The sequence below is a fragment of the Salarias fasciatus genome, chromosome 16, assembly GCF_902148845.1.
Source record: "Salarias fasciatus chromosome 16, fSalaFa1.1, whole genome shotgun sequence".
Classification (NCBI taxonomy): domain Eukaryota; kingdom Metazoa; phylum Chordata; class Actinopteri; order Blenniiformes; family Blenniidae; genus Salarias; species Salarias fasciatus.
The window spans coordinates 4,361,919-4,388,257 of NC_043760.1; the positions used below are offsets into that span (position 1 = coordinate 4,361,919).

A 26,339-nucleotide genomic window follows, 5' to 3' on the forward strand; every position below is an offset into this window, starting at 1 on the left:
TGAAGTCATGCAGGGAGGTCAAACACTGACCCTGAGGGTCTCTGAGCCAGAATTGCTCTGTCAGAGGAATCGTTGGCTTTTCTCTGTAAAAGTTCTGAGAAAGGACTCTGTTGTATTCAGTGCGACATAAATAAAGTTGAATTGAATAAAACACAATAGATTGTGTTTGAGCCCAGACAGCACAGGTCTAGGGTCACAGGAGACATCTGGAGACATCCAGCTGAGCTGAGGAGTGTCTGGTCCAAAGAGCAATTCTCTTTTTCTTTTGTAATTCATCTGTCTTTCATTTTCAGTTTGCTTCTGAAGCTTTGATGATTCAGTTTGATTGTAAAGTTGAACTTTCGCTTCAAACCTCACGTAGATTACATCATAAGACGAAAATATGCTACTGTAACTCCTCTTTATTGGTCTGCAAACTGTTTTACACAAGAAGTCAGGAAGCAAATAATTACTCAACTTGTCCTCCCTATTGTTGATTATGCTGACACAATCTATCAAAACACTCATGACTTGTATCTCAAGCCTTTAAATGTTCTCTTCAATTCTCTATGTCGATTCATACTTTAATGCCCTTATAGAAGTCATCACTGTATTTTGTTTGAGAAGCTGAACTAGTTGCAACGATATGAAAGGCAACAATATCACTGGATACTATTCATTTTCAAATGTATTTCTTTTTATTGTCCTCTGTATCTTAAGTGATTTTTGGTTCCAGTTACTTCTGTATATTCTTTAAGAAGCACTCATAGTCTAACTTTTACTGTTCCACGTTCAAACAAAGAGATTGGTCGCAGAGCCTTCCAGTACAGGGCTCCATATGATTGGAATAGGTTACCTTTATCCATTCGCGATGTAACATCTTTGGGTCAATTCCAATCCTTATTATTTTTACACCTTAAAGCTTCCTGCTTATGTTTTTAGTTTTTTTTTTTTTTTTTTCCTTTTGAACTTCTGTCAATGATGTATCACCTGTTTTAGAACTCATGGAGGATTGGGGGGTGAGGGAACAAAGGAGCATGTCTGTCCTGTGTGTGTGTGTGTGTGGGTATGTGCATTTATGTATGTTTTTGTAAATTGTGTTTATGTGTCTATGGACCCCCTCGAAAACCAGATGCTACATCTCAAGGGGCATTCCATTAATAAACTTTAAACTTTAAGCTCTTTCAGCAGCATTTCATGAGGAAAATAAACAAAATATGGTTCTCAGTGGGAATGTTTCGACACCATTTGTTGAAGTAGAACTAGACTTTAGCTCCTTCCAGATACTGAGTACCAATATGAAGACTTAATGTCATTAAGTCTTAGTGAGACTCCATATGCAAAAGATATGCGGAAGGCAATGCATTGCTGCTAACCACCTCCACACAGCCTCTGAGTCGATGCTATGCAAACCTCCAACAGCCTTACAGTCTACAGCAGCTCTGTACTGTGCTGTACGTACTGCAGAACGAGGGACCAAGCTCGCTGATGATCAGTGTCTCATCGGGTGACCATATGTCCTCTGTTTCCAGGACACGTCCTCCTCTGTGTCCGGGGGATTTTATACAATTAGGTAAAATGCCCAGATTTCATTCAATGTGTTCCACAGGTCATTACTGGAGCACTGCCAGTATGTACAACTCAGACACGAAATTCTATTGGGGTGTATTTAAAGGACTTGAACACAGAGGGGGGTGGTTGACCGTAACATCGCTCTCACTCACGGTGTCGCACAGTTAACACAAAACAGGATGGAATAAGACAATAATGAAGATGAAACAAAAACAGATGGTGATAAAATAAGAGAAGCACACAACTCGCTAAATTTAGAAATAAAATCCCGGGACGCGATGTCCCATAATCCTTTGCAGTGCGCCCCCATGCTCTGACAGCATACACAACATTCTGCATTAAAACAATCCCCTCTTTAGGTGGTGTTTCTGACCAGTGGGAAGCAACGTGTACTGAAAGCTGCATAGATGTGTCAGTTACAAAAGAAGGAGGGGAAGATCAACTCGGCAGGAAAATATGGACAGAGGAGGAAGACCAGGAGAACCGAAGAAGTAACATGAAGTACACACTGCCTCTTATTTTCTTCTTCTTGAATTTTAAGTCATTATTAATATCCATACTTTAGTCCAAATAAAACAAGAATGGGTGACTTCTCTTTTTCTTTTGCTGACATTTAAAACACAGAATACTGCTATTTTAATCTTCTAAAGGGAAATATATTTGGAGCTATGGGCTAATTCTTTTTTTCTTTTAACTAAAGCATGTGGTGAGATTTTATTCATGTTTACGTCAAAGAAAACCTGCAATTCAAACAGAAAAGGAACATTTTAAATGGTGCATAAGTGAGACTTGAATGATATTTAACATGTAGCATCACTGGTGTGTGAGCCCTGAAACTCGTTAGCATGTAGCACATCTGCACTGAACGGTTTACCTGGTGACACGGTTCAAACTCCGCTCCAAGTGTCTGCTGATTAACTGGCTGATTAAGCTGCTAATGAAGCTGCTGGTGTTGTAACAACTATCCCCCCTCCTTTTGATATTTTATCAGAACACAATTTACAGTCTAACTTTTTTTTCATTCTCATGAATACTAAAGAATCTCCGAACGAACAATGTCTTTTACATAAGAAAATACAGCTTGTGTGTAAAGGAACCTCTGTGGCCTCGTTGAGTGTGTCCACAGCTCGTCAAACTGCCAGCAAATCACGGTGAAAATTTAGTGGATTTTATCTCCTTTAATCACACAAATAACCTTTTCATTGATGCATATCATCGATGCAATGAGCCCACAACTTCTTTCAGTTTATTAGTTGTGTATCCCTTCAGGTTTTCCAAACAACATCTAAATCATATTACCTGTTTTCATTCTGAAACAGGAGTGGTCACATTTCCACTGAGGCGTTCCACAGAGGGAGTGTCGGTGGAAAACAGGCTCTGTGTTATTCACCGGCAAAGACAATGCAAAGTGGGGCCTCTTCTCAACAAATGCAACCCCCGCAAATCGGCAGTGGCTGAAGGTCCGTGTGAATCCAGCTGTCCGCGGGGCCTCTGCTCCATGTTGCCCTGTCAGGAATTTGCACAATGGGGTCATGATTCCTTTGGGTAGGAGGTCAGGTATAAAAGCGCCGGCGGGACGTGGAGGAAAGCGTGCAGTCCTTCTGAGCCGACACGGTGTCAACTGTAGCCATGACCATGGGCAAGGTGAGAGCCGGCGAGCGCTTTCGGTCCGTCACCCGCAGGGACCCGTCATAACCACCTCTCCTCTTCACTTTTCAGATCATCTTCTACGAGGACAGGAACTTCCAGGGACGTTCCTATGAGACCAGCAGCGATTGCGCTGACATGTCCTCCTACCTGAGCAGGTGTCACTCCTGCAGGGTGGAGAGCGGCTGCTTCATGGTCTACGACCGCACCAACTACATGGGAAACCAGTTCTTCGTCAGGAGGGGCGAGTACTCTGACTACCAGCGCATGGGCATGAGCGACTGCATCAGGTCCTGCAGGATGATCCCCATGGTAGAGTACCTTCACTTCTCACTGTCAACATGTGAAATGCATCCAGCATTTGAAGAGAGATCCCAGTGATTCACTCTGCCTGTGTTTCCACCTACAGCACAGAGGCCAGTTCAGGATGAGGATCTACGAGAGGGAGAACTTCGGCGGTCAGATGAACGAGCTGATGGACGACTGTGACAACATGATGGACCGCTACCGCATGTCCGACTGCATGTCCTGCAATGTGATGGACGGCCACTGGCTGATGTACGAGCAGCCCCACTACAGAGGCAGGATGATGTACCTGAGGCCCGGAGAGTACCGCAGCTTCAGGGACATGGGAATGAGCGGCACGAGGTTCATGAGCATGAGGCGCATCATGGATTCCTGTTATTAGAGCAGCCATGTCAAACCAAAAGCACAATTTTAAATAAAACTCTAGTTTTAATCTTTTAAATGATTTCATCCGTCAATTGTTTGAAGCCAACATGACACTCACACCATTTCAGAGGTTTTTAAATTTCACCTGAAACTACTGTTTCTAGTTTTGAAGGAGTAAACTCACTGAGGACCATGAGGTGGGAACATTTCAACCACTGTACTCAGCACAAATAGGTAGAATGCAATAAACAGCTCAACAAACAACAAGCAGAGGCTCAAGTGAAATGTCACATGATGGGAAATTAAAGCATCTCACAGAGATGATAATGACAATAAAACACGTGTTTATTTATTTGGTATAATGTTAAAAGAGTTCAAAGAAACAGTGAGCAACATGACTTCTGATTTCATAAACCATTTCGCATATTATTTAAAACTTATTAGAGCCAATTTCTTAAGAAAATTTTCACTATTTAAAAAACATGATGCACACAAACAAATTCATGCCTCTTTCTGTATTTCTCTCTATGCAAACATGTATATTTATAGGTATGTGTCTGGTAACACATATAAACTGTAAATGGATTTCACTTACAATACTTGAGCAGCTCCAAGCGGCTTTATATCGTTCATCACATTCACACATTCACATACCAGTGGAGGCGGCTGCCGCGCACAGCGCTCAGTCCGTCCACCACCAGCAGTTTGGAGTTCAGTGCCTTGCCCAAGGATATTTACACATTTACAGGTATCGGTGTGTTAACAGGGGATCAAAATAAATCTACATGGCAATCGATGAAAATCCACACTGAGCTCGGTTATCAGAGATTATTCGTGTTTTCACTCGTCCTGAATGATTCTGCTCTCCGGTGTTCGAACATGCTGACCCACCACTACACTTGTTTGACCTGACAATGAACGACGGCGAGCAGACACAATGGGAAAGGTACCGCACGTTGTTTTTGCTCGTAGTCTTTTGTCCAACGATGCTGAGCGGAGTGATGCTCCGGGAGCAACGGGAGTTTTCTACCTCCTTTCTATGTTTGGAAACATTGAGAAACTGATGTTTGTACTGGTGTGACTGTAGAAAGTTCACTTGTCAAGTCAAATATACTGAGGAGGCAGAAAGAGGTTGATTACTTCCAGCTGTAATCTCATGTGGTTGATTGGCATTTTCAGTTTATCATTCTAATAACGTACCTGTCTCAAAACACCCGTTTTCATCTGAGACAAAATTATTCAACTCTGAAAGATTTACGGCCTGGTCACAATCAACATTGACTCCAGGTGGACAGCAGACTAAAAAATTCAGCCTCAACAAACTGTGCCAATTTTTATTTTCACTATACTACAGTTTTCGAGCAATCAGATACAAAAAAATTCATCCAGTAATCTTATTTGGTAGTAAAATGGTGATCAGTTAAAGATGTCGAGGTAAAATGGGGTATGGACTCTACATTAGCATGACTTGGATAGCATAACAAGACTTAAAACAGATGAAGAGCATCACTACAACTTAATAAACTCAGTTGTTTGTTTAATTTAGTAAAATATATGAACAGAACTCTGCTTTATTGCCCATCAAATGACCACAAAAGACTCTATAACGTGCAAATGTGATGAAATATGTGGAAAATAAATTATCTTTTCTGCAAACTTAATATAAATGTCTGCACATACAATTTGCACATTGCTGGATTCCTGTAATTTATGTTTCTTAACTGATTTGTATCAAATGAACAACAACTGCATTATTTCTGAAATCTTGACACTCAGAAGTTTGTAAAACGTCCTATCGGGCCGATGAATCGGCCAATCCGATGAATCGGCCGACCTCTAACTGGTAGTGCAGTGAAATAACATAAAGTCACTGAAATTGTTGTTTAAATTATCTGGCAATTACCATTACCAAATTTACCAAATGAGAATTTTCCCGTAGCATTATGCGAGTTATTCAAAAAGAGGAATTTTGGAATTCAAAGTCCTTGCTTCGATTCTCTGCGTTAGTTTTCTGTGGGTAAAAGATGTACTTTTAGGAAAATATGTTGTCTTGAGAGTTGTAGATAAATACACCGCTTTTCAACATGCTCACATGTTCCAATAATATCAAGAATTTCAACTTCTAAGTGGAATAACAAAATGCGAGGGTATGGACACTACATGGGGTACGGACACTACAATTGCAAACAACAGATCCCATTTGCAACTGTTGTAATATTAATTGTGTGCACTATATCCACAACATATCATCATTCAAATAGTGCTACCCAGGTATATAAAATAGAACATTCAGCTCAAGCCAAATACATAGTAGGAATGAGGAACTGGATAGGGGTACGGACACTACCGGAAATTGTGGACATGGAGATACTATATTAGTTCAGCCTTTGTAACTTCATAGATAGTATATTGCTGATGCTATTTTTGGTCAGAAACTGATCCAATACCATAATAGATATATTTTAGACATGGCCTTGGCTTATATTGTGCTTATTTAAAAAAATAACTCTCCATTAAGTCAAAAATCAGCTGAAATAGAGAAATATATAACGAGTTGAGCTTCCAGCTTTGCGGAACACAGCTCGGCCCCCACAGCTCGAATTTGCGCGAAACAACCTGCAAAATAAAAGTAATCACATCCATTATCAAAAAACATCACAGTATTTCAATATATTTCTGATTTCCCTTGAAAATGAAGCTCCTAAAATTCAAACAATCTTGTTTTGACCAGATATAACGCCCTTTTTCCTACAAAAAACCTTACATCAAATCGTCTTGGCGAAGATGATCAATGAAACATGCAGAAATAAATGCATGTTGTTGTTTCAGTAAGCCATTGGCTGTCCAAACACACTCTCAAATGCATTCAAACACTAGCCTACACCACATTAGAAGACAATAACAACACACAATACATTTCACAGGAAGATTGTGACCAGGCCGTTTAGGAAATACTACAACAGAGTTTTTGATCGTTCTCACTAACTTTTACAAAACAGTAAGGACCTGTGGGGTCAATTTACATGAAAATGGAGCTCAAAGTCACTGAAAACACAACTTCAAGAAAACGGCCATCAAGATGGAGCTTTGTGAAAATGTTTCCATCTCCATGGAAACAGGAGAAAAGAGATTTTCTGAGTGACTTGGGCAGAGGCGCTGCTCATGGTCCTGAAACTCTGCTCCTGGTCCTCCCCCTGCTTGTGGACCTGCTGTTGAGCCTGAAATTCTGCTGCTGGTCCTGCACTCTATTCCTGGTCCTGGTCTTAGTCCTGCTCCTGAAACTGTACTCCTGGTCCTGAAACCCTACTCTTTGTCCTGAACCTATGCTCCTGAGCGTCCTCTTGGTCCTCGTCCTTCTACTGGTGCTGAAACTCTGCTCCTGTGCTCCATGGCCATACTAAACAGTAGTTCTGCATCGGTCTGAATGATTAATTGCATTTGCGATAATATCGCGACATGACAAAACGAGATTTGCTTACCGCAAAGGCTGCAATTTGATCTGACGGATGTTTTGATCACGTGATTTGGTGAGACTTGTGAGCGAGCTGACACAGTAGAGCGCTTTATTGTGTAACCTATTCCGGAAAAGTAGGTGGCAGTATTGCTCTAAGATTTAGCTGCCAACCGCCGGTGCTGGCAATCGTTAATTCCAACGAAGGACAAGAGACTGGCGATGCGCTAATCTGTTGCGCGATGGCATCAGGCTCAACAGGAGCTGACCCAGGCCAAAGCTTGGTACCAAAGACAGGCAGCAAGTCAGTTGTGTAAAATTATTTTGGCTTTAAAAAAAGATGTTGGGCCAACTCGGGTATTGTGCCGAACCTGCCTTGCCGCTGTTGCTACCTGACGTGGTAACACTACCAATCTATATCAGGCCTTGAAAAATCATTACAAAGTCTTGTATTAGAGTTGCATGGCAAGAATGCCAACAACGAGTGCTTCAACTTCAGATAAAGGAAGTCCCAGTCGACAGGGATCACTGACTGAGCTGTTTGAAAGTGTTACTCCATATGAACTTAATTTAAAACGGCACACGGAATTAACTCAGGCAGTAACAGAGTTCATAGTGAAAGACATGATGCCCATTACTACAGCAGTGTTTCCCCTATCGTTATATTAGGGGGGCGCCCCGCCCCCCCAGAAGGTCAAGTTAAATTAAAATAATTGTTACTTTTTTTACACGCAAACTTTAGTTTTCCTGCATAAAGGCCGCTCCACGAGACGCGCCACTGCGAACTAGTGTTTGTGTGTGTGGTGACTGTGGGGGTGAGGGGGGCAGTGTGACACGGGGGGAGTAGACACAGTGGAGTGCTGCAGCGAGTACCGTACGGGGGCAACGCACCGAACGCGGAAGCGCTGCGCACGGAGTTTCTCGCCTCCCATATTAACCCATCTGACTGCCGCACACAACGCGCAAGGGGGGCCGCTAGCCGAACCTGTCCTGCGCCCCGAGTAGGAGAGCTTCACTGCGCTCCAGCTGAGCGTAAAAAAAACACACACATGCGCTTTTAGCGGTGAAACACGGTCCATTCCTCATTATTTGCCATATTGAACTCGGTCGAATTATCAGAAAAATCACGAGGAAAATGCTGGTATGAGGCACAAACTGAAATAACAAGCGCAAATATGACGAAAATGAAAGTGAAACTTAAATCGCAAGTTTTGTCGGTGCAGCGTTTCGGCCAGCTGGACGTTTTTCAGGCGCTGAAAACACACAAAATAAAGTACATTTTCCTTCAGCACACAATCAGGCTTAATAAAGGTAAGGATGAGGCAAAATTCGGCGTGACTGAATTTAGGCTGCCTTGGAGATAGAATGAAGTTTGAGGAAGTGAGCGCTCATAAGAAACTTCCATTTTTCATCTGCTCTGCTATTGGTGTGTGTGTGTGTGTGTGTGTGTGTGTGTGTTGGAGGGCAATCTTGGTAAAGACTTTGTATTTTAAGGCATTATAAATCATATTTGATCAATTGTAAAATTATTTATGTAACACACACATTTTGAATGGAATCGGCAGACTTCAAATGAGCCATTTTAATTGCGATTAACTCCAGGATTGGGGTGCAATTAATCGCGATTAAGAAATGTAATCGTTGGCCAGCTCTAATCAGAAATGAAAAAAGAAGAACATATGACTCAAATTCCTTATTTGGAGTTTTTGTACGACGGCGACAATGACCGACGCGAAACCAGTGTGCCCCCCCACCCCCGCCCCCGTCCCCAAGGGGCCAATTCTAGGGGAAACACTGCTACAGTGACCGGGCCTGGGTTTACTGCTATGGTGAACAAAATGGACAAACAGTACAGACTACCCTCAGGCACATACTTTAGCCATACCTGAGCTACACAAACAGTGCAGACAGAAAGTGGCAGCGGAGCTGAAAACAGTGGAGTTTTTTTCCACGACAACAGATCTGTGGTCAAGCCGTACAACGGAACCATACCAGAGTCTAACTGTGCATTACATCGACAAAGACTTCCATCTTCCATCCGGCTTCAGTGTTTTGGACACCAATTACATCTTGCCATTGGTATGTAAATTAGCATCATTGCGTATATGTCCGCATATGAGTGTGAGCGTGTGAGTAGAGAGAGACTGCGTGTGTGTGTGTGTGACAATGTAAGGTGAAGAGAGAGAATACAAATGTGTGTATTTATTGCAGTCGATCACTTTGAACACACAAGTCAAATTGTACACATTGCTGCTGTTTTATACTCATTAATAATAATAATATCTGGTCCTGTATTTTTTTATGACAGGACATGTAGTCAAAGATGACAGGGTGTCAAGGGCCATAGGACTGTGCAAAAAGGTGGTGGGACACTTCTCCCACAGTTGGAAGAAGAAGGCAGCAATGACTGAAGCACAAAGAGAGCTCAAACTTCCTGAGCAGAGCCTCATCACTGAATGCCCAACAAGATGGGGATCTAAAGAAACGATTGTCGCCAGGGTGCGAGAGCAGCTCAAAGCCATTACTCATGTGTTGTCAGGTGACCGATATGCACGCGCCCTCATCCCTACCTGGCAGGATGTTGAGGTTTTGGAGTCTGTCCACAGAGCACTGCATCCTCTCCTAGAATTTAAAGATGCTCTCTCTGGAGAGAAGTATGTGAGTATCTCTTCCCTCAAACCACTTCTTAACCTTCTGACCACATCCGTCCTGGCTGAAGACTAAGAGGACACTGACCTGACCAGGTCAATCAAAACCACGATCTTGGATTACCTCAAGGATAAGTACAACGACCACAGCATCAAGGAGCTGTTGGATGTTGCATCCTTCCTGGACCCCAGGTTCAAAACCCAGTACATCACTGCAAACAACATTCCTGCCATTAGATCGACTCAGAACTGAAATGCCGGATCAGCAAGGCGTGCGCCGAACCAGGTTAATAAAATGATGTAGGTCAGACATCACAAACACACTGTATGTTTATTTGTATTCTAACTTACTTTTTCATCTAGTAGGAGAAGAGAACTCGGACTGAAGCCACTCCAGTGCTTCACAGTGCACAGCCCTGTGGCGAAGAAGTAAAGAAATCTCTTGGCAGCTTCTTCAAGACTCCTGAGGCCTCTCCAGCACCTCCAATGCAACTTGAAGATGTCGCTGAAGCAGAGTTAAACAGCGACCTCATGACCCCTGACATTGATGGAGAGGAGGACCCATTAGCGTGGTGGAAGGTGCACCAGATCAACTTTCCACAACTATGCAATATGGCCCACAAGTATCTCTGTCTCACTGCCACAAGTGCTCAGTCAGAGCTTCTTTTCAGTACTGGAGGGAATATAGTGACTTGTACTCGCTCGTCTTTAAAATCATTATAATTGAATTTTTTTTAATTACTTATTACATATCACGTTTCATAGCACGTGAAGAATTTTGACATGTTGAATGGGTCAAGCCACAGTTTTGTTTTCTATGTTGTTGCAATTTGCACTTTAAATAAATCTAATACTGTTTATTAACAGACTGATTTATTGGCTGTTTATTAACATTTACAGAAGAAGAGGCCCAAGAAACAATAATCGCAAATTTGCACAATATTGCACAATCGCAATATTCAAGAAAAAAAATATCACAATTAGATTATTTTCCAAAATCGTTCAGCCCTAATTCAGCATACACTCAGTAGATGGAGTACATTCAGAACAATGCTTTCCTCCAAAGTGTCATGACACTCAGTCCAGATTCTCTTGGTCCTAGTCCCAGCCAATATCCTCCTGAACTGAAAGTCACTGTAATAACAGTCCAACTTGGCATTACATCCATATGCAGCATGTGTGTGGTTTTATTACAAAAACAAACAACAGCACAACTAAAGGACCACCATGAAAAAAAGGGAAACTACAACATGTTCAATGTTCCTGCTGTTTCTGGGGAAACAGAAATCATTTTCAGAACTTTGCCGTGTAAATGTGAAACTTCTCTGAAAGGAAAACAGAAACATGTTGAATTTTCACTCGAAACATCGTGTAAACAGTGCCAAAATATACACTTAAATACACCACGACAAGAAAATACTGAAGCTAATGTTTTTAGCATGTTATACATGCTAGCGCTTCAATACCACACTAGTGCAAATACAGTAGCAATAACTGGCTCCCCAAATGAGTGGTGGATCATCACTGGTTGGGAGGATTGAAGAAAGAACAAACGGGAAAACGCTGAAAGAAAAGCTAGAGCAGATAAGGAGGATTTAAGCTAATGTGGTCCCGATTGCAGTAGGATCACACAGTGACCCCCACACAAGGACAGTATCTGCTGTAGATCCCAGGAAGAAAATCAAACGCGTCAGATACTGGACCGAACCCTCAAACTCTCAGACCTCTGATAGAGGACTTCAAGCCAAGCACCATGCACCACTGGGAAAAGCGAAGATAATGCAGAGAAGCTGTCATTCTGGGTAAATTCCAGCAGGGGGCGATGATGCTGGTTTCAAAAAGAGCCTGAGTCTCATTGGAACCCAAATTTGCAAATAAATATATAAAGCATCCAGTTTCAGAACAGGCTTTGGTCTCTTTCCACAACCATGTTGGTTGACCAGAGTCTGATTTTCATATAAATCAATATGTTGATTTTATGAGTTACAGTTTTGCATAAATCACCCTATCACAGCTCCTCCTCTGTCCATGTGACGTGGTCATGTGACAGGCTGGCCCAATCACATTTACATCCGCTCTCATATGTTCGATATGGAGACGTCCCGCTCAAATCAACAAAACAGGATTCAGAACACTACGGATGACATCATACAAGTTTTATCCATATACAATCAATGCTTCAACCTGTCAGACCTCTGCTAAAGGCCCTTAAACTCCAGAGCTCTGGTAGAGGACCTTCAAGTGAAGAGTTCTGGTGGAATATATTTAACTTTTGGGCCCTCTGGTAGAGGACTTCAAACTGGTAGAGGACTCAGGCCGTCCACTGACTGACCAGAGTGTGACATCTGCAGTAGAGCTGTGACAGTGACTGTGGTCAGACTCACACCCGCCATTCTTAAAAACTCGCAACAGCAATCTGGTAAAATGCTCAAAAAGTGACCCATCGGAGGAGTCACGAGGTGCAGACATGTGCACTACATGCTGAGGAGAGGATTCAGCAGGAGCTACACCGACCGCACTGCACCAGGACACTGTACCGGAAAGCCACTAGCCACTAGTTTAGCCACTTGCTGCTGCCGACAGGCGAGCAAATACACTGGTGGAGAAACTTTCTGTTTATCATAAAAACTTGAGTTTCATGTCGCGTTGCTATGACGACACCATCCGCACCAAGCCGGTACTCTGTATAATGGAAAACGAGGCCAAAGTGAACCGTGCAGAATAGGGCCAAGCGGGGACTAGTAGAAAAGTGCCTGTAGAGTACTTCAACCTCCCGGACCTCTGGTAGAGGACTTCAAACTCCAGGGCACAACTGGAGGACTTCAAACAACAAGACCTCTGGTAGAGGACCACAAACTCCCAGACCTCTGGTAGAGGACCACAAACCTCTGGTAGAGGACTTCAAACTTCCAGACTTCTGGTAGAGGACATCAAACTCCAGAGCTCTGGTAGAGAACTTCAAACTCCCGGACCTCTGGCAGCAGACTTCAAACTCCAGAGCTCTGGTAGAGAACTTCAAGCTCTTAGACAGTGGTGGGCACAGCTAACCAAAAAGTTAGCTTCGATCACCATTCTTCCGCTAACTGAAAAGTTAGCTTTGATAACGCTAAACTAATAAACTGCTAAAAAGATTCAGGTGAAGCTAACAATAACCGCTAACCGCAAACTTTTATTATATGAGTGACTTGTAGACTCTGTCTATGGACTCAGTAAACTGACGAGTTAGCACTCAGGACTCCATTGACGAGACCGCACATCAAATGCGCACGTGTGACATTTGTTGACGTCGTGCCATGATGCAAGCACGTTCGCTAGTTGTTCAAATACCCCCGGAATCTTGAGTTCCAGGGCTTTCTAGCAGTTTTTCCAATCGTTTCAATCAGACAAACGGCTCGGGAGTTATATGTATTACAAAATCCATGTTTTTATGAAGCAATTTTCGGCGTTTTTTAACCGCAGAGAAAAGATTTTTCATTACTTTGCACAGTAAGGGAAATACATATGAGAGGCGTTCAAGTACCCTCGGAAACTAGAGTCAGTCTACATTGGTTCCCAGAGCTACCACTACGCTAATGTGTAAATTTAGCAGAAGCTAATTTGTCCGCTAATGTTTTTCAAAGTTAGCTGAACAGCTAATCCGCTAATGAAAATGTTAACTTCGCTAATTAGCGTTAGCTGATTAGCGGACTGCGCCCACCACTGCTCTTAGAGCTCTGGTCGAGGACCGAAGTTTAAGGATGATATTGCTATCACCATATATAACATCCTTTCAGTCAAAATTTTGATTTATTTTATTCTTATTTATTCTCAAGAGTTATGCAATAAAGCACAAAACCAAAACAACCAGTAACTGAAGAAGAATCAGTTGTTATAAGGGATGAACAAGTAGGAGATGAAACTGATGTGAAAACTTTGGCTTTCTTGTTGTCCTTGAGGAAAATATAAACCTGTAAGTGCTGTCATGGAAATGACCAGAAGAGAGTGTTTGTTTCTAGGGGTGTCCCGATCCGATATTGACATCGGATATCGGTCCGATATCAGCCAAAAAACGAGTTTCGGATTTTATCGGATTGCATCTTAAAGCTCTGATATAAGCGCTCCGTTAAGCAGTCCATTTTCCCCTCCAGCACTTCTCACAGTAAAAAATAGAATGTTGTAAGTGTGAAATCTTTCTCAAACTAAAATGTGAAAATGATGTGTTTTACCTAAAACAGTCCACCAGTGTATGGAAGCTTGACCTTCAGTGTTAACCACTGTGCCACCCCAGCTTTGCAATATGATAGTGTTTGAGCTAAAACAAGGATTTTCGAGTCTTAATTTTTCTCTGTACTCCTGGAACATTGAAGTCGCCCTTCAATGAGAAGACAATGTCAGCTGTGGGCAACATCTCACCTTCAGTCTGAAGTTCTAGTGCCTCTCTACAGTTTCTTGTACTGACTCCTAAGGTACAGGCAGTTTTGTTTAAGTCTCTTGTGCATGCAGCATTTTAAACTTCATATTTCATCTTTTACAGATCAAATCACTCGCAGACAATTGTGGTTATGAATTACAAGAGATGTTTATTTCAGGGACAGAAGTCTAACACATGTCGGTGATGCGCCTCATGCTCATGAACCTCATGCCGCTCATTCCCATGTCCCTGAAGCTGCGGTACTCTCCGGGCCTCAGGTACATCATCCTGCCTCTGAAGTGGGGCTGCTCGTACATCAGCCAGTGGCCGTCCATCACGTTGCAGGACATGCAGTCGGACATGCGGTAACGGTCCATGATGTTGTCACAGTCGTCCATCAGCTCGTTCATCTGACCTCCGAAGTTCTCCCTCTCGTAGATCTTCATCCTGAACTGTCCTCTGTGCTGTAGGCGTAAACCGGGAAACTTGTGAGTACAGCTGGAGAACAAACCCCCCCCGAATCTCCCGCTGTCACCGTGTCACTTACGAAGGGGATCATCCTGCAGGACCTGATGGAGTCGAACATCATTCCCATGCTCATCATGCGCTGCATGTCGTGGTACTCGCCCCTCCTCAGGAAGAACTGCATGCCCATGAAGTTGGGCCTCTCGTAGACCATGAAGCAGCCGCTCTCCACCCTGCAGGACTGGCACCTGCTCAGGTAGGAGGACATGTCGGAGCAGTCGCTCATGCACTCATAGGAGCGACCCTGGAAGTTCCTCTCCTCGTAGAAGACGATCTGAAACAGAAGCCATTACAGGTCAGACTGGCGTCGCTCTGCGTGTCCGAACCGACCGAACACGTCAGGAGGGGATCAGGTTACCTTGCCCATGATGGTGGTTTAGGTTGTTCCCAGTGGATGGTTCAACTTGCTCTGCCAACTCCATGATTCCAGGGCCCTTTTATACAGAATCCCAGGGGCCATGATGTGTTGTTATTCAAATGTGCAAAGCTGATGAATTAGCAGGATGACTTTTGCTGAACGGGGCCGATAAATGTGTAACAATAGATCGCCATCCATACATTTCTGGCAGCGGTCATCGGCATTGTCTATTATGGGCATTAGCTTTGTGTGCGCTCCATGCTCAGACAGAAGCTTCTCCGCATACAGTCAGATCATCAGCGATGGGCAGACAGTAGCATCAGGCCACATCTCTGACCGGCTCAGGACCAGGAACCACTCATACATGTGCTTCTTTTGGGGTGGCACATAAATCAGCACGATAACTAAAATGTCTCTCACTGGAAAACAATCAACTGTATGAGCAGAACGGACAACAAATATATTTAAACAACATACAGATTTGTTTTAAACAAAAAGACAAGGAAGTGTTGCAGAAAGGTTGTTTTTATACTGCAAAAACATTTTCATTTGACGTGGCTTTCATAAATGCACATCAGTCATGAGAACACAGAGAGCACCTGCATGTATGACAGCCTGAGTCCTGGATCTCAGTCCTGCAGCCACAGTGAACTCTGTGCCAGGACGGTTCCAAGTTTCTCAGCCCATCACCCTGCAGTGTTCTCAGGAAAACATCCAGTCTGTCCTGTCTGTTCAAAAACCAATAAGAAGTAAAAATATTGCTTCAAAGACTCATTTAATTTAATGATCAAGACCTTCAAACTGCTTCAAAAATGAGACGAGGGATAGGAGATAATAGATTTCTATGAGTGATGTCAAACAAGCGAATTGATCAGACTGATCAGATGTTCAGTGTTTCCAGGGGATCACATCAATTCATGTGTTCATTATGTGCATCAGTAAACCTGCAGGTCGAACGGCTTCACGTCAATCATTCAATCAGCTAAAATCTACAAACTATTTCATTTCTGCCGGCTCCCATCTGCTGCCTGACCTCATTCTGTTTGTTTTTTTACCCATCCGTTCATGCATTGAGCATCTACTGTATTTCCTGCTGAAACAGGTGCTCTGCCATGTTGCGTTGTTTTGTCATCCTACAGAAGTGTGGTTTTGTATTGCAGCTCACTCTGAACATCAGATCAGTTTATATTGGATTACAGTTTTAAAGATGGCTCTGGAATGCAGGGTCTGTGCTTCATGAGGCAGATTGTTGTTTATAGCAGAGATGCACAATACATCAGCACTGATACTGATGTTAGTACCGGCCGACATCGGTCATTTTTTAACATATCAGTATCGATCAGAAAATTAAAACTGCTCTGATATAAACAGAAAATATTAATTTCCATCCAGTTACTGTTATGTGAGGGTTTGAGTTGCTTTAAGTTGAGCAATGAGCAACAACAAGCCGTAGTTCAGTCGTGATTCTGATAGTTTTGATTTAGCAATTTTGACAGATGTGACTCGACGACTTTATTGGTTTGCCCTTTGCAAAAATAAAAACTAAACTAATATACGTTTTTTTTTTTTTTGTTTTTTTTACTGATCGCTTCATCAAAACATTTGTTTCAGTGTTTGAACTTTAACTTCACAATTTAAGTGGGATATTTGATATTTCTGATTTAGACTATTTAGCTGATTTCAGCTGAAACTAATTTAACTAATGAAACCTTGTGGAGGTATTTTCATTTATGATTAAAAATTTTGTAAAACTGAACTTTCATGGAGGAACTTGCAATAGGTTTTAAAGTTATCATGAAATTTATTAAAATGGATAAATTAATAAAACGATAAAACGGAGTTGTTTTGTATTTTTTATTTAAAGCAAGTAGTAAGTAAGTTAGTAAGCAATTTTCATTTATATAGCACCTTTCACAGGCGAAGAGCCACAAAGTGCTTCACAACATAAGTTAGAAGAAATAAAAATTAATGATTTTTTTCAAATTCAGTCTTTGCATGGTTTTCAGGATATAAAATCATCAGTGAAACTTGTTTTTATACTAATATTGATCTCTGTAAATATCAGCTATTGGCTAAAACCACAATAATAACACTGGATATCAGTCTCGGTCAAACTTTTCATATCAGTCCCTAGGTTACAGCTGACATTACCATCAGTCATGGGAAGCGTGTTGCTTTGAGTGAACTGGCGATCCGTGGAGAACCAGCTCAGTCTAGCAGTGCATGTTCGTCTGTTTTACTTATTTGGGATCTACTTTCATTGTGCAGCAGAATCAACTGAAACAACTAATGAGTCAACCTGACAACCGGACAGCACGAGGTGAGGATCAAGACTGTCCTGCCTAAAGTGTGAGGATGAAGACTGTTCCGTCTCTCCGTCGCGTCATGCAGCATTACAATACTGCAGGAGCCTCGATGGGCAGGTGAATGTTTTCCCTCATGCTGTTTAGAGAACCATGGAGCTGCAGTCACGCACTGACTGGCCATTACCTTGGGCATCAGCGACTCATCACTGGCTCGGTGGACAGAGGAGGAAACGTCTGTTCATCGTTTTGGTCCACGATTCCTCTGACATCCCCACATCCCACCACCGCTGCTGATCAGCCACAGGAAACCGCATCTTCACCCTGAAACCCGAAATATTACATAAATTAATACAGACAGATGACAGGCAGGTATCTGTGTGTCCATAAACATGTTAATATACTTCAGTTTATACCTGCAACATAATATTATGAACAAAAGAAGAGATATTAACTGCTATAAAATCTTAAGTAGAAGTTATATAATGAGTAATGGAAACACTTGATGGTGCTTCACGACATTTGACTCAGTTACATTTTACATACAGAACCATTTAATGCACTCAGAATGTCACGTTACTTCCTTCAAAATTCAGATTTCTAACTAAGTGAAGGACCACTCCTCTCCCTCCACTGCTAGTAATTCATACTGTGATTGAAGAGTTTTACCTTCCAGAATACAGAGGCTGCATCAGAAGTGCCAAAACAGCAGTGCAGGAACAGACGCAGCATCCACACCAGTCCCTGGTGGTCCCAGCTGAAGAAGGTGAATTCTGCGCCTCTGTATGGCAGCACATCACCCACCTGTCTGCTCTGTTCATACGTTCATAGTTCTCCAAAGTCGGTCTCTAACAGTTGCTCACTTCTTTGAGTTGGCCTCCCGTGTCAAAATTAGGAATAACGACGCGATATGATGCCGTCCGAGCATCCCTACTCAGTTTTGGGTTTTTTTCTTGTGACTTCAAACTTGAAAGTACCTGCAGCAGCATCGTCTGCCATGTTTCACTGTAGCTTCAAAGATGATTTAAAATACAGTAATCTGCCGTTTACCGGGCGCTATTTTATCCCTCAGAGGAAGTTAAAAGACAAAATGCAAAAATAGCAGGGAACTGAAAGGGTTTTTTTTTATTTAATGATTATTATTAATCTGATGGAATCATTTTGGAAGATGTAGTTACAGGTCAATAGTTGTACAAGAGGTACCAAAGGAGAAGGTAAAAAATAATGAAGATGAGAGGAAATAAGGCAACATAAAGTGAAATAAAGAGGAATGTAAGAGCTCTGTACATGATTGAAAGTCAAAGGAGCTCAAGGTTGTTGGAGAACAGAAAGTGAACGAAGCAGAATAAAGTCAATACAAGAAACAACAACTGACGCTACGGGACTCGGTCACCAGTTAACTGGGGAACCAGTTAGTTCGTAACACCGGAGACTGTATTCCTCATTACATCATGTAATGTGATGTGATATAAAGCTCATCATCAGTTTATGCCAAATTAGTTGATTGCAGAAGATATTTAATTACTTTATTAAACAATAATTCGCCCGAAAGACGTTTTCATAGTTGGGTTATAAAAAAAACTTGAGCGTAGCTTGTGTGCTAAACAAGTTAGCCGAGGCTAACAGATACCACAAGAAGACAAATACCGTCAGATAGATATATTACACTCCTCAGTTAATGGATATTTAGTATCACTCAATGTGCGGAAAGGCTCAGATATTATATTGTAATTGCATCTTACCAGGAATTATTATTGTTGTTGTCTTTGCTTCGCAGGATCTGCAGGTGGTGTAACAGGTAAATTGTCCGGCTGTGACCGTGTGAATGAAGGTTCCAGTGGAAGAAGGTTCCTCCAAGGGTAAAAAGGATAAAAAAAAAAAAAAAAAGAAAAAGAAAAAACGGAGGGGAAAAAAAGAAAAAAAGGGGAAAAACGGGGGTAGGATGCATAGACTGTATATAGAAGGTGGGGGGGAATAACTGTCCCTGTAAGCAGCTCCATCTGATCAAACTGCCCAAAACCAAACATCACGTCTCTCCATAGGCTGCATGAAGCCTCATGAAAAACAACAGAAACCTGATTTGATTGATTTGATTTGATTTGATTTGATTTGATTTGATTTGATATGATTTGATTATAGTGTCTTGCACATAAGTGCCCAGCCCTCATGGGCTTACAAGACACATTTCACAAAACAATATTCAGATGGCTGCCGACATAAATTCACAGAAACTGTACCATCCATCATAACATAACAATATCCACATCACACAGGAGGATACAACTTAATTTGTCTTCGATCCCAGGCTTTACAGATATAATGACTTAAAGCAAAAACACGCTTTTCAAAAAGCTGACTCAACATTTTATAATTTGAAAACCAGAATATATCTGGGTTCTTATGTTTCACCTGTCTGAACAAAATCTCCCGTAAATCAGAGTAAAGAGGACAATACAGAACAAAATGAAACTCATCCTCCACCCCATTTAAATCACACAGAGTACATAGTCTCTCCTCTTCAGGAAATTGAAATCCCATTAACTGTACTCTGTTGCACACTGTTGTGGTTTGGGAGCAGGGTTACAACTACAAGGAAAAATCTTGAAAGATATCATATGTAAATGTATTATTTTGGCGATGGTGCACAGTCGACAAAGAATTAATATTGGAAAAACATTTGGTCAATTATCAAACATCAATACTCAATCTGAATTATCAGAACTAAGTAATCAAGGTTTTTGCATTTCAAATAAGAGAGGTAACCAAATAACGTTGGTGCACATCAACATAGTTGTGCACTTTGGTTTTCAGATTAAACATTTTTTTCACAAGTCATTGAAATAAGAGAGAGAGAGAGAGAGAGAGAGAGAGAGAGAGAGAGAGAGAGAGAGAGAGAGAGAGAGAGAGAGAGAGACCACAGTCATCAGAAAAAACTGCCATTTCACCATCATGTTTAATGTAGTTTAGTATATTTGTTTTCAGGATGATGCTTTTTTTAAAAAAATCTTATATGATGAACTGACTTATCATTTGCAGTCCAGCCGCTGTGTCTTCACTGCACTCTTGCCACATTTTACTGTTACTTTAATTCCAGCATCCAATAAAAGCTATGTGTAAATGTTTTTCTTTCTGTTGCTGTGGTTTTGTTGTTTTTAATGTTTTTAAAATTTTTTGATTAAAAATTAAAAAACAAGGAAACGCTATATTTAGAAGTATTCACTGTCTTTCCCATGATGCTCTAAACAGAGCTCAGGTTCTTCCTCAGATCCCATAGTGAAGCAGGCGGGAGCGTCGTGGTTCACCAGGCTTCACTGTCTTGTCAGATATCATAAACATGCATAATAAAGGCATCTGATTGGCTCAAAATGTGTCCTACAGGAGAGAAGTGACTCAAACATACAGCCAGTGTTTCTGAAGAACCTTTTGCTGAAGAATGAAACAGAAATATGGGACCAGATTTCATCTACAGAAAAGCTGAGTTCAGTTCTCCCTCATATTTCATGAACTGTTCACTGTCAAATATTAATCCAGTGCTATTTCTTATTATTTGAGTTGTGGTGTTTGTGGTGTTTTCAGTTTGTTCTTTTTGTGTGCAGTGGCAGCTGACTGAACCGCCACCACCCAGCCTCCGTCGACCCTACATCACCTCATCTTTATTCATAAGGCACTTTAAAAATGAATCAGATGCGACAAAGTGTTGTAAATTGATTATCAAAGTGCTGATTGATTATCAGCCAAAGTCTTTTGTCCGGCTTCATCTCAATAATAACCCGTTCATCGCTTTTGAACCTGCTGTTATGTTGCAAACAAACAACGACTCTGGAATCTGACAGAGGTCCAAAAGTGTAAAGAACCCAGCAGAAACCGCTGCATTGAAGAGAACTTTGGCCTCTTGTGGGGACCGCGGGTGACTTTTGTGTTCAGTGCTGTGATCCGTATGAAAAGAGGGCCGGCGTTTACCAGAACGCTGCGAGATCCAACAATGCAGAAAGACGTGCTACCGATCGCTGGCACATTTACTTTTGTTCACACAGTGGCTCTGTCGCTGGAGTGGTCGGCCCTCGGGCTGAAGGCTGCAGGTTTGAGTCCCCCATCTCCCCTGCCGAGGTGTCTTTGAGCAGGACACTACACCTACTCATGTGTGAACGTGATCGACAGTATGAAGTGGTGGAAAAGCACCACGTGAGTCAAATCAATTTAACTTCTACAGAAGGAGGAAGACTTCAGCTGAGATTACCTGCTTCTGAGTGAACAAGGCGTCACTGTTAGTCTGGAAAGGGGAAAATTCACCCTAAAGAAACAGAAAACATGTTTCTTGCTTTCAGTGGTAATTCTGGACCAGACGACACACACCAAGATTTCAGTGAGAGCAACAAGTGAATGAAAGCACGTCCACGAAGCCATGTAAAAATTCAACATTTTTAATAAACAAAGTGCTTGATATTTACAGCAAGATTTCACTTGATGGCTAAAATTCAGTGACCCTCCTGAAGGAGCCGACGATGGCACAGGTGGCGCACCAGTCGCGGTACCTCCGGTACTCCCCGGGCCGCAGGAAGTACTGTCTGCCCCGGTAGTTTGGGTATTCGTAGAAGATCCAGAAGCCGTTCATTACATTGGAGGAGTAGATGTGTCGGTGGTGGAAACGGTCGGACACACAGGGACAGTCATCCATGAACTCCATCATGTGGCCGCTGAAGTCGGGCTTCTCGTAGATACGCAATCTGTAGGAGCCTCGGTACTGCCGGGCCAAAAAACAGCACACACACACAAACACACACACAGGGGTCACGTGTTGGACAAACTGCACCTGGTTCACACACTGGAGCACCGGGACGGCCGGGAGCTCTCACCGCTGGGATCATCCGGCAGGAGCGGATGCAGCTGCTGAAGCCCATCCACCGCTGGTAGTCCGGGTACTCGCCCCGCCTCATGAAGTACTGGTGGCCCATGAAGTTGGGCCGCTCGTAGATCATGAAGCAGCCGCTCTCCACCCGGATGGAGTTGCAGCGGCTGAAGTAGGAGTGAAGGTCCGTGCAGTCGTTGCTGCACTCATAGCTCCGACCCTGGAAGTTCTTGTCCTCGTAGAAGATGATCTGCGGAGGAACGAGATGAGAGTCGCCTCAGGTGAAGCCCAGCGCCGGGTGGTGGTGAGAGGAGCAGAACTACAGCACTTACCTTGCCCATGGTCTCTGTTGGAGAGATTCCCCATGTTTTCAGGGCTTTTTATACCACCTCTTCACAAACAAAGCATTGTTATTCAAATCCACTGCGAGTTATAATTGAAGGCCATCGGCACATGTTTACCTTTTTGTTGGAGCACGTTGGGTGAGAAATATGGATCTGTATTTGAAAAAAAAAAAAAAAAGAGGATAAATAATTAAGCGGTTTGGTGTTTTGACTCGCACGTACAAAGGAAAAGACTAGTATGGTATCCACACGTCCAGCACACAATGGCAGCAGAACAATATGGAACAGCCCTCAACCATTAAATAAGTTGCGTAACAGAGCGGGGAAGCCTGTCAGTCGGCGTCCTGCTCCGGCTCCACCTGAGCGCTACCTGAGCTACCGGCGTGCTAATGAGCATCCCGCTGCCGCACATCACGCCCAATCAGGATTTATACTCTCTGATACTGTGTGTGTGTGTGTGTGTGTGTGTGAGATGCTTTTCTACCCATGTCTGCGTTCAGACTGAGGCTTCAGTCTTCCAGCTGCGACAGTTAATTTTTTTTGTAATGTTTTCACTGTGGCGTTTCTTATACAGCCGCTAACCGTGAATTTATTTCTCTTCTGCGTGACTTTTCCACTGTTTGAGCATTGCCCAAAGTGCTTTACACTGTGACCCACATTCATACACACCAGCGGAGGTGGCTGCCGTGCACTGAGCTCCGCTTGGACTTCAATCTTGCTCAAGGACTCTTCTACATGTGGACAGACGCGGAATTGAACCTGCAACCAATCAGCTTCGTTGTTGATGAACTTGGAGACAGTGATAACCATTGTCAGACACAGATTTAACCTGCCTCTGCTTCCCCAGCAGTAACATTGAACTTATGCTTGAATGTCATTGAAATGTTCCTTCTGTTTCATCGTAAGAAAACACCTAAAACTTGTCTTTTTTAATGATTTCATCTAGTTTCTGAAGCATAACAGTTCATGGTTGTGTTCTGAGAGATCTCCAGGTATGTAATCCTGATTCAATGAGCATTTGTTTTTACATCCTTTCAAGTGAAACTGTTTCAGTTTGTACCTTTTTGTTTAGGAAAAAAAATTCTAGTCTACGCACAACATTCTGAAAACAACATTCTGTTTCCACAGAAACACTGAAAACCATGAAGTTTTCATGTTGGTCCACTAGTTGGTGCTGTTGTTTGTTTTTGTCATGAAACCACATTCTGCAAAACACAATAAACATGGAGAAACATGGACGTTTGTATGGACAGACCAACTAGCTGGACTGTTATTACTGTGACTGTCAACTATCAAACTATCAAGTCCAGGAGAATCTGGGTTGAAACCAGGACAATCTGGACTTGGTACTCATGGTACTCTGGAGGAAATCTTTGTTCTCATGGTCCATCTTATGGTCCATCAGGACCAGGACCAGAACTAGGACCAGCAATTCCTCTGCCATCACATGGACAGAGTTTAGAGAATTTTCAAAAAGTTGTGTTTTCAGCGACACCAAAAATGCAATGAATGTCTTGTGTTTTCTCTAGAAAGGGTCGCTGTGTAAATGACCCTGAATATTAAGTGATTCGGTCATGTTTTCGTTTGTCTCTGCAGTAGTGACTGCAGGAAGCAGGTCTGCAACAACACCTGCAGCAACAGCAGCAGAAGTAGCAGCAGTTGCAGTAGTAACAGAGGTTGCAGCAGTGGTAGAAGTTGCAGCGGCAGCAGTAGCAGTAGCAGCAGCAGATGCAGGAGCAGCAGAAGAAGTTGCAGCAGGAGCAGCAGCAGTAGCAGCAGCAGGAGCAGCAGTAGATGCAGTAGATGCAGGAGCAGCAGCATAGCAGCACCAACAGTAGCAGAGCAGTTAATCCCAGCGGGGCCCACAGACAGGGAGGCAGCCGTTCTGCCTTTGTTTGCCGTGGAATGCCTCTGAGCACGGCAGAGATTAAAGTACAGTGAACCAGTTGAGCAGACGACGTGCTCGATGTGTTGTTGAGCCGCTCGGCTGCCAGACTGCAGAGAAATACCATCTTTTCTGCGACAGGAGAGGAGCTGCAGATCAACACAGTGAAATACGGTCTTTCAATCAGTCGTTTTATTGGGTGAACAGACAGTAAGAAGGACGCGTTGAGCTGAAGCCTCAGTTGCTGTCCAGGATCCTGCGGATGGAGCCCACCTTGGACGTGGCGCCGCCCCAGTCGCTGTAGCGGCGGTACTCTCCGGGCCTCAGGTAGTACACGCGGCCCTTGTAGTTGGGCTGCTCGTACAGCAGCCAGTGGCCGTCCATCACGTTGCAGGAGTTAAAGTCGGAGACGCTCAGGCGGTCCTGGATGTTGGGACAGTCGTCCACCAGCTCGTGCATCTGTCCGGACATGTCGGCACGCTCGTAGAGCCTCACCCGGTAGGAACCCCGGTGCTGGCGTGCAATCAGAAGCGCTCACTGATTCAGGTGCTTCACAAAGCATTCAGCGTCAGAGAAACTCCTCCACACCTACCTGAGGGATGAGACGGCACGACCGGACGCAGTCGTTAATGCCGATGGTGCGCTGGTTGTCGGAGTACTCGCCCCTCCTCAGGTAGTACTGGTTCCCCAGGAAGTTGGGCCTCTCGTAGACCACGAAGCAGCCGCTCTCCACCCGGATGGAGTTGCATTTGTTGAAGTAGCTGTGCAGATCGGCGCAGTCGCTGCTGCACTCGTGAGAGCGGCCCTGGAAGTTCCTGTCTTCATAAAATATGATCTGTGAAAGCAGAGATTTTTCAGACAGAGGCAGAGAGCGAGCGAGCGAGCGAGGGGCTATATCCCAGACGCGCACCCTTCTTTACCTTCCCCATGGTTGTGTTTTCATGGACTGTTAGCAGTCAGTGCTGTCGCCGAGCCAAGCCGCCGTGCTTTATAAAAAAAAACAACAAAAAGCCAGTTGTGTGATTGCACAGCATAAAGTATTGTCATTCAAATGGGTCCATGTCCAGAGCGATGGTGGATCGGGGCCGGGCCGTGTGGGAGGGATGGCTCCTGATTCTCCATGTTCATCACTATTTCCTCCCGAAAAAACCGGAGGACAATAGAACCAGGCACAGGAGCTGGCACAGCATCAGCAGGACCACACTCATATTTCCCCACATGATGACCCCCGTCACTCTGTCCATCAGCCACATGCCCTCACGAGTAATCACATTACCTCTCTTCCAAGGTATCAGTCAGGGTGACTCAGACATCGGTTCAGTTTTCATGTCCTGTCAACACTGGTTTCATTTTTCTTCCATAAATCTGTGAAAATGTTTCAACAGGATGAATTTAAATCGAACAGGTCTCAAAACAGAACCTCACCGCTCATGATCACCTTGTGAGTTTGTCACGTTCACCGAGGGCCCATTCCCATGGCAACCACTCCAAGAGAAAACACAAAACATTCCATTCACATTAGGGGATGATGGGAGTGAGAGCCACTGGAGACGCAAATTTTTGAAAATGTGGCGACTCTGTGGAAACCAGGAAAACAACACTTTTCTGAGACTCTGCTCCAGATCCTGCTTCAGCTCCCAATCATGGTCCCAGTCCTGGTCCTGGTCCTGGTCCTGGTCCTGGTCTTGGTCCTGGTTCCAGTCCCGTTCCCAGTCTTGC

The 26,339-nt window shown here is 43.3% G+C and overlaps 4 protein-coding genes across 6 annotated transcripts; 1 reads left to right on the forward strand and 3 right to left on the reverse strand.

The window, feature by feature from the left end:
• The first annotated feature begins 3,138 nt into the window (after positions 1 to 3,138).
• Positions 3,139 to 3,941, forward strand: LOC115403538 (gamma-crystallin M3-like). The gene is made up of 3 exons (XM_030112470.1): positions 3,139 to 3,195; positions 3,271 to 3,510; positions 3,608 to 3,941. The coding sequence occupies exons 1-3, from the start codon at positions 3,181 to 3,183 to the stop codon at positions 3,884 to 3,886; spliced, it is 534 nt and encodes a 177-aa protein (XP_029968330.1). The 5' UTR covers positions 3,139 to 3,180; the 3' UTR covers positions 3,887 to 3,941.
• A 10,587-nt stretch (positions 3,942 to 14,528) lies between these two features.
• On the reverse strand, positions 14,529 to 15,393 carry LOC115403535 (gamma-crystallin M1). Its single transcript, XM_030112467.1, has 3 exons — positions 15,243 to 15,393; positions 14,907 to 15,158; positions 14,529 to 14,823 (listed from the first exon to the last, which is right to left on the reverse strand). The coding sequence occupies exons 1-3, from the start codon at positions 15,249 to 15,251 to the stop codon at positions 14,548 to 14,550; spliced, it is 537 nt and encodes a 178-aa protein (XP_029968327.1). The 5' UTR covers positions 15,252 to 15,393; the 3' UTR covers positions 14,529 to 14,547.
• A 6,620-nt stretch (positions 15,394 to 22,013) lies between these two features.
• Positions 22,014 to 22,744, reverse strand: LOC115403541 (gamma-crystallin M2-like). 3 transcript variants are annotated; one of them, XM_030112476.1, is made up of 3 exons: positions 22,724 to 22,744; positions 22,399 to 22,641; positions 22,014 to 22,286 (listed from the first exon to the last, which is right to left on the reverse strand). In XM_030112476.1, exons 1-3 carry the CDS (start codon positions 22,730 to 22,732, stop codon positions 22,014 to 22,016), a joined length of 525 nt encoding a protein of 174 aa, XP_029968336.1. In that variant the 5' UTR covers positions 22,733 to 22,744. The 3 variants fall into 3 exon arrangements, with proteins under 3 accessions (XP_029968336.1, XP_029968335.1, XP_029968334.1); XM_030112475.1 differs by having other exon boundaries at positions 22,402 to 22,641; positions 22,724 to 22,732; XM_030112474.1 differs by having other exon boundaries at positions 22,712 to 22,732.
• Positions 22,745 to 24,857: 2,113 nt separating this feature from the next.
• LOC115403313 (gamma-crystallin S-1-like) lies at positions 24,858 to 25,873 on the reverse strand. Its single transcript, XM_030112174.1, has 4 exons — positions 25,771 to 25,873; positions 25,541 to 25,566; positions 25,213 to 25,455; positions 24,858 to 25,133 (listed from the first exon to the last, which is right to left on the reverse strand). The coding sequence occupies exons 1-4, from the start codon at positions 25,871 to 25,873 to the stop codon at positions 24,858 to 24,860; spliced, it is 648 nt and encodes a 215-aa protein (XP_029968034.1).
• Between the last annotated feature and the right edge of the window lie 466 nt (positions 25,874 to 26,339).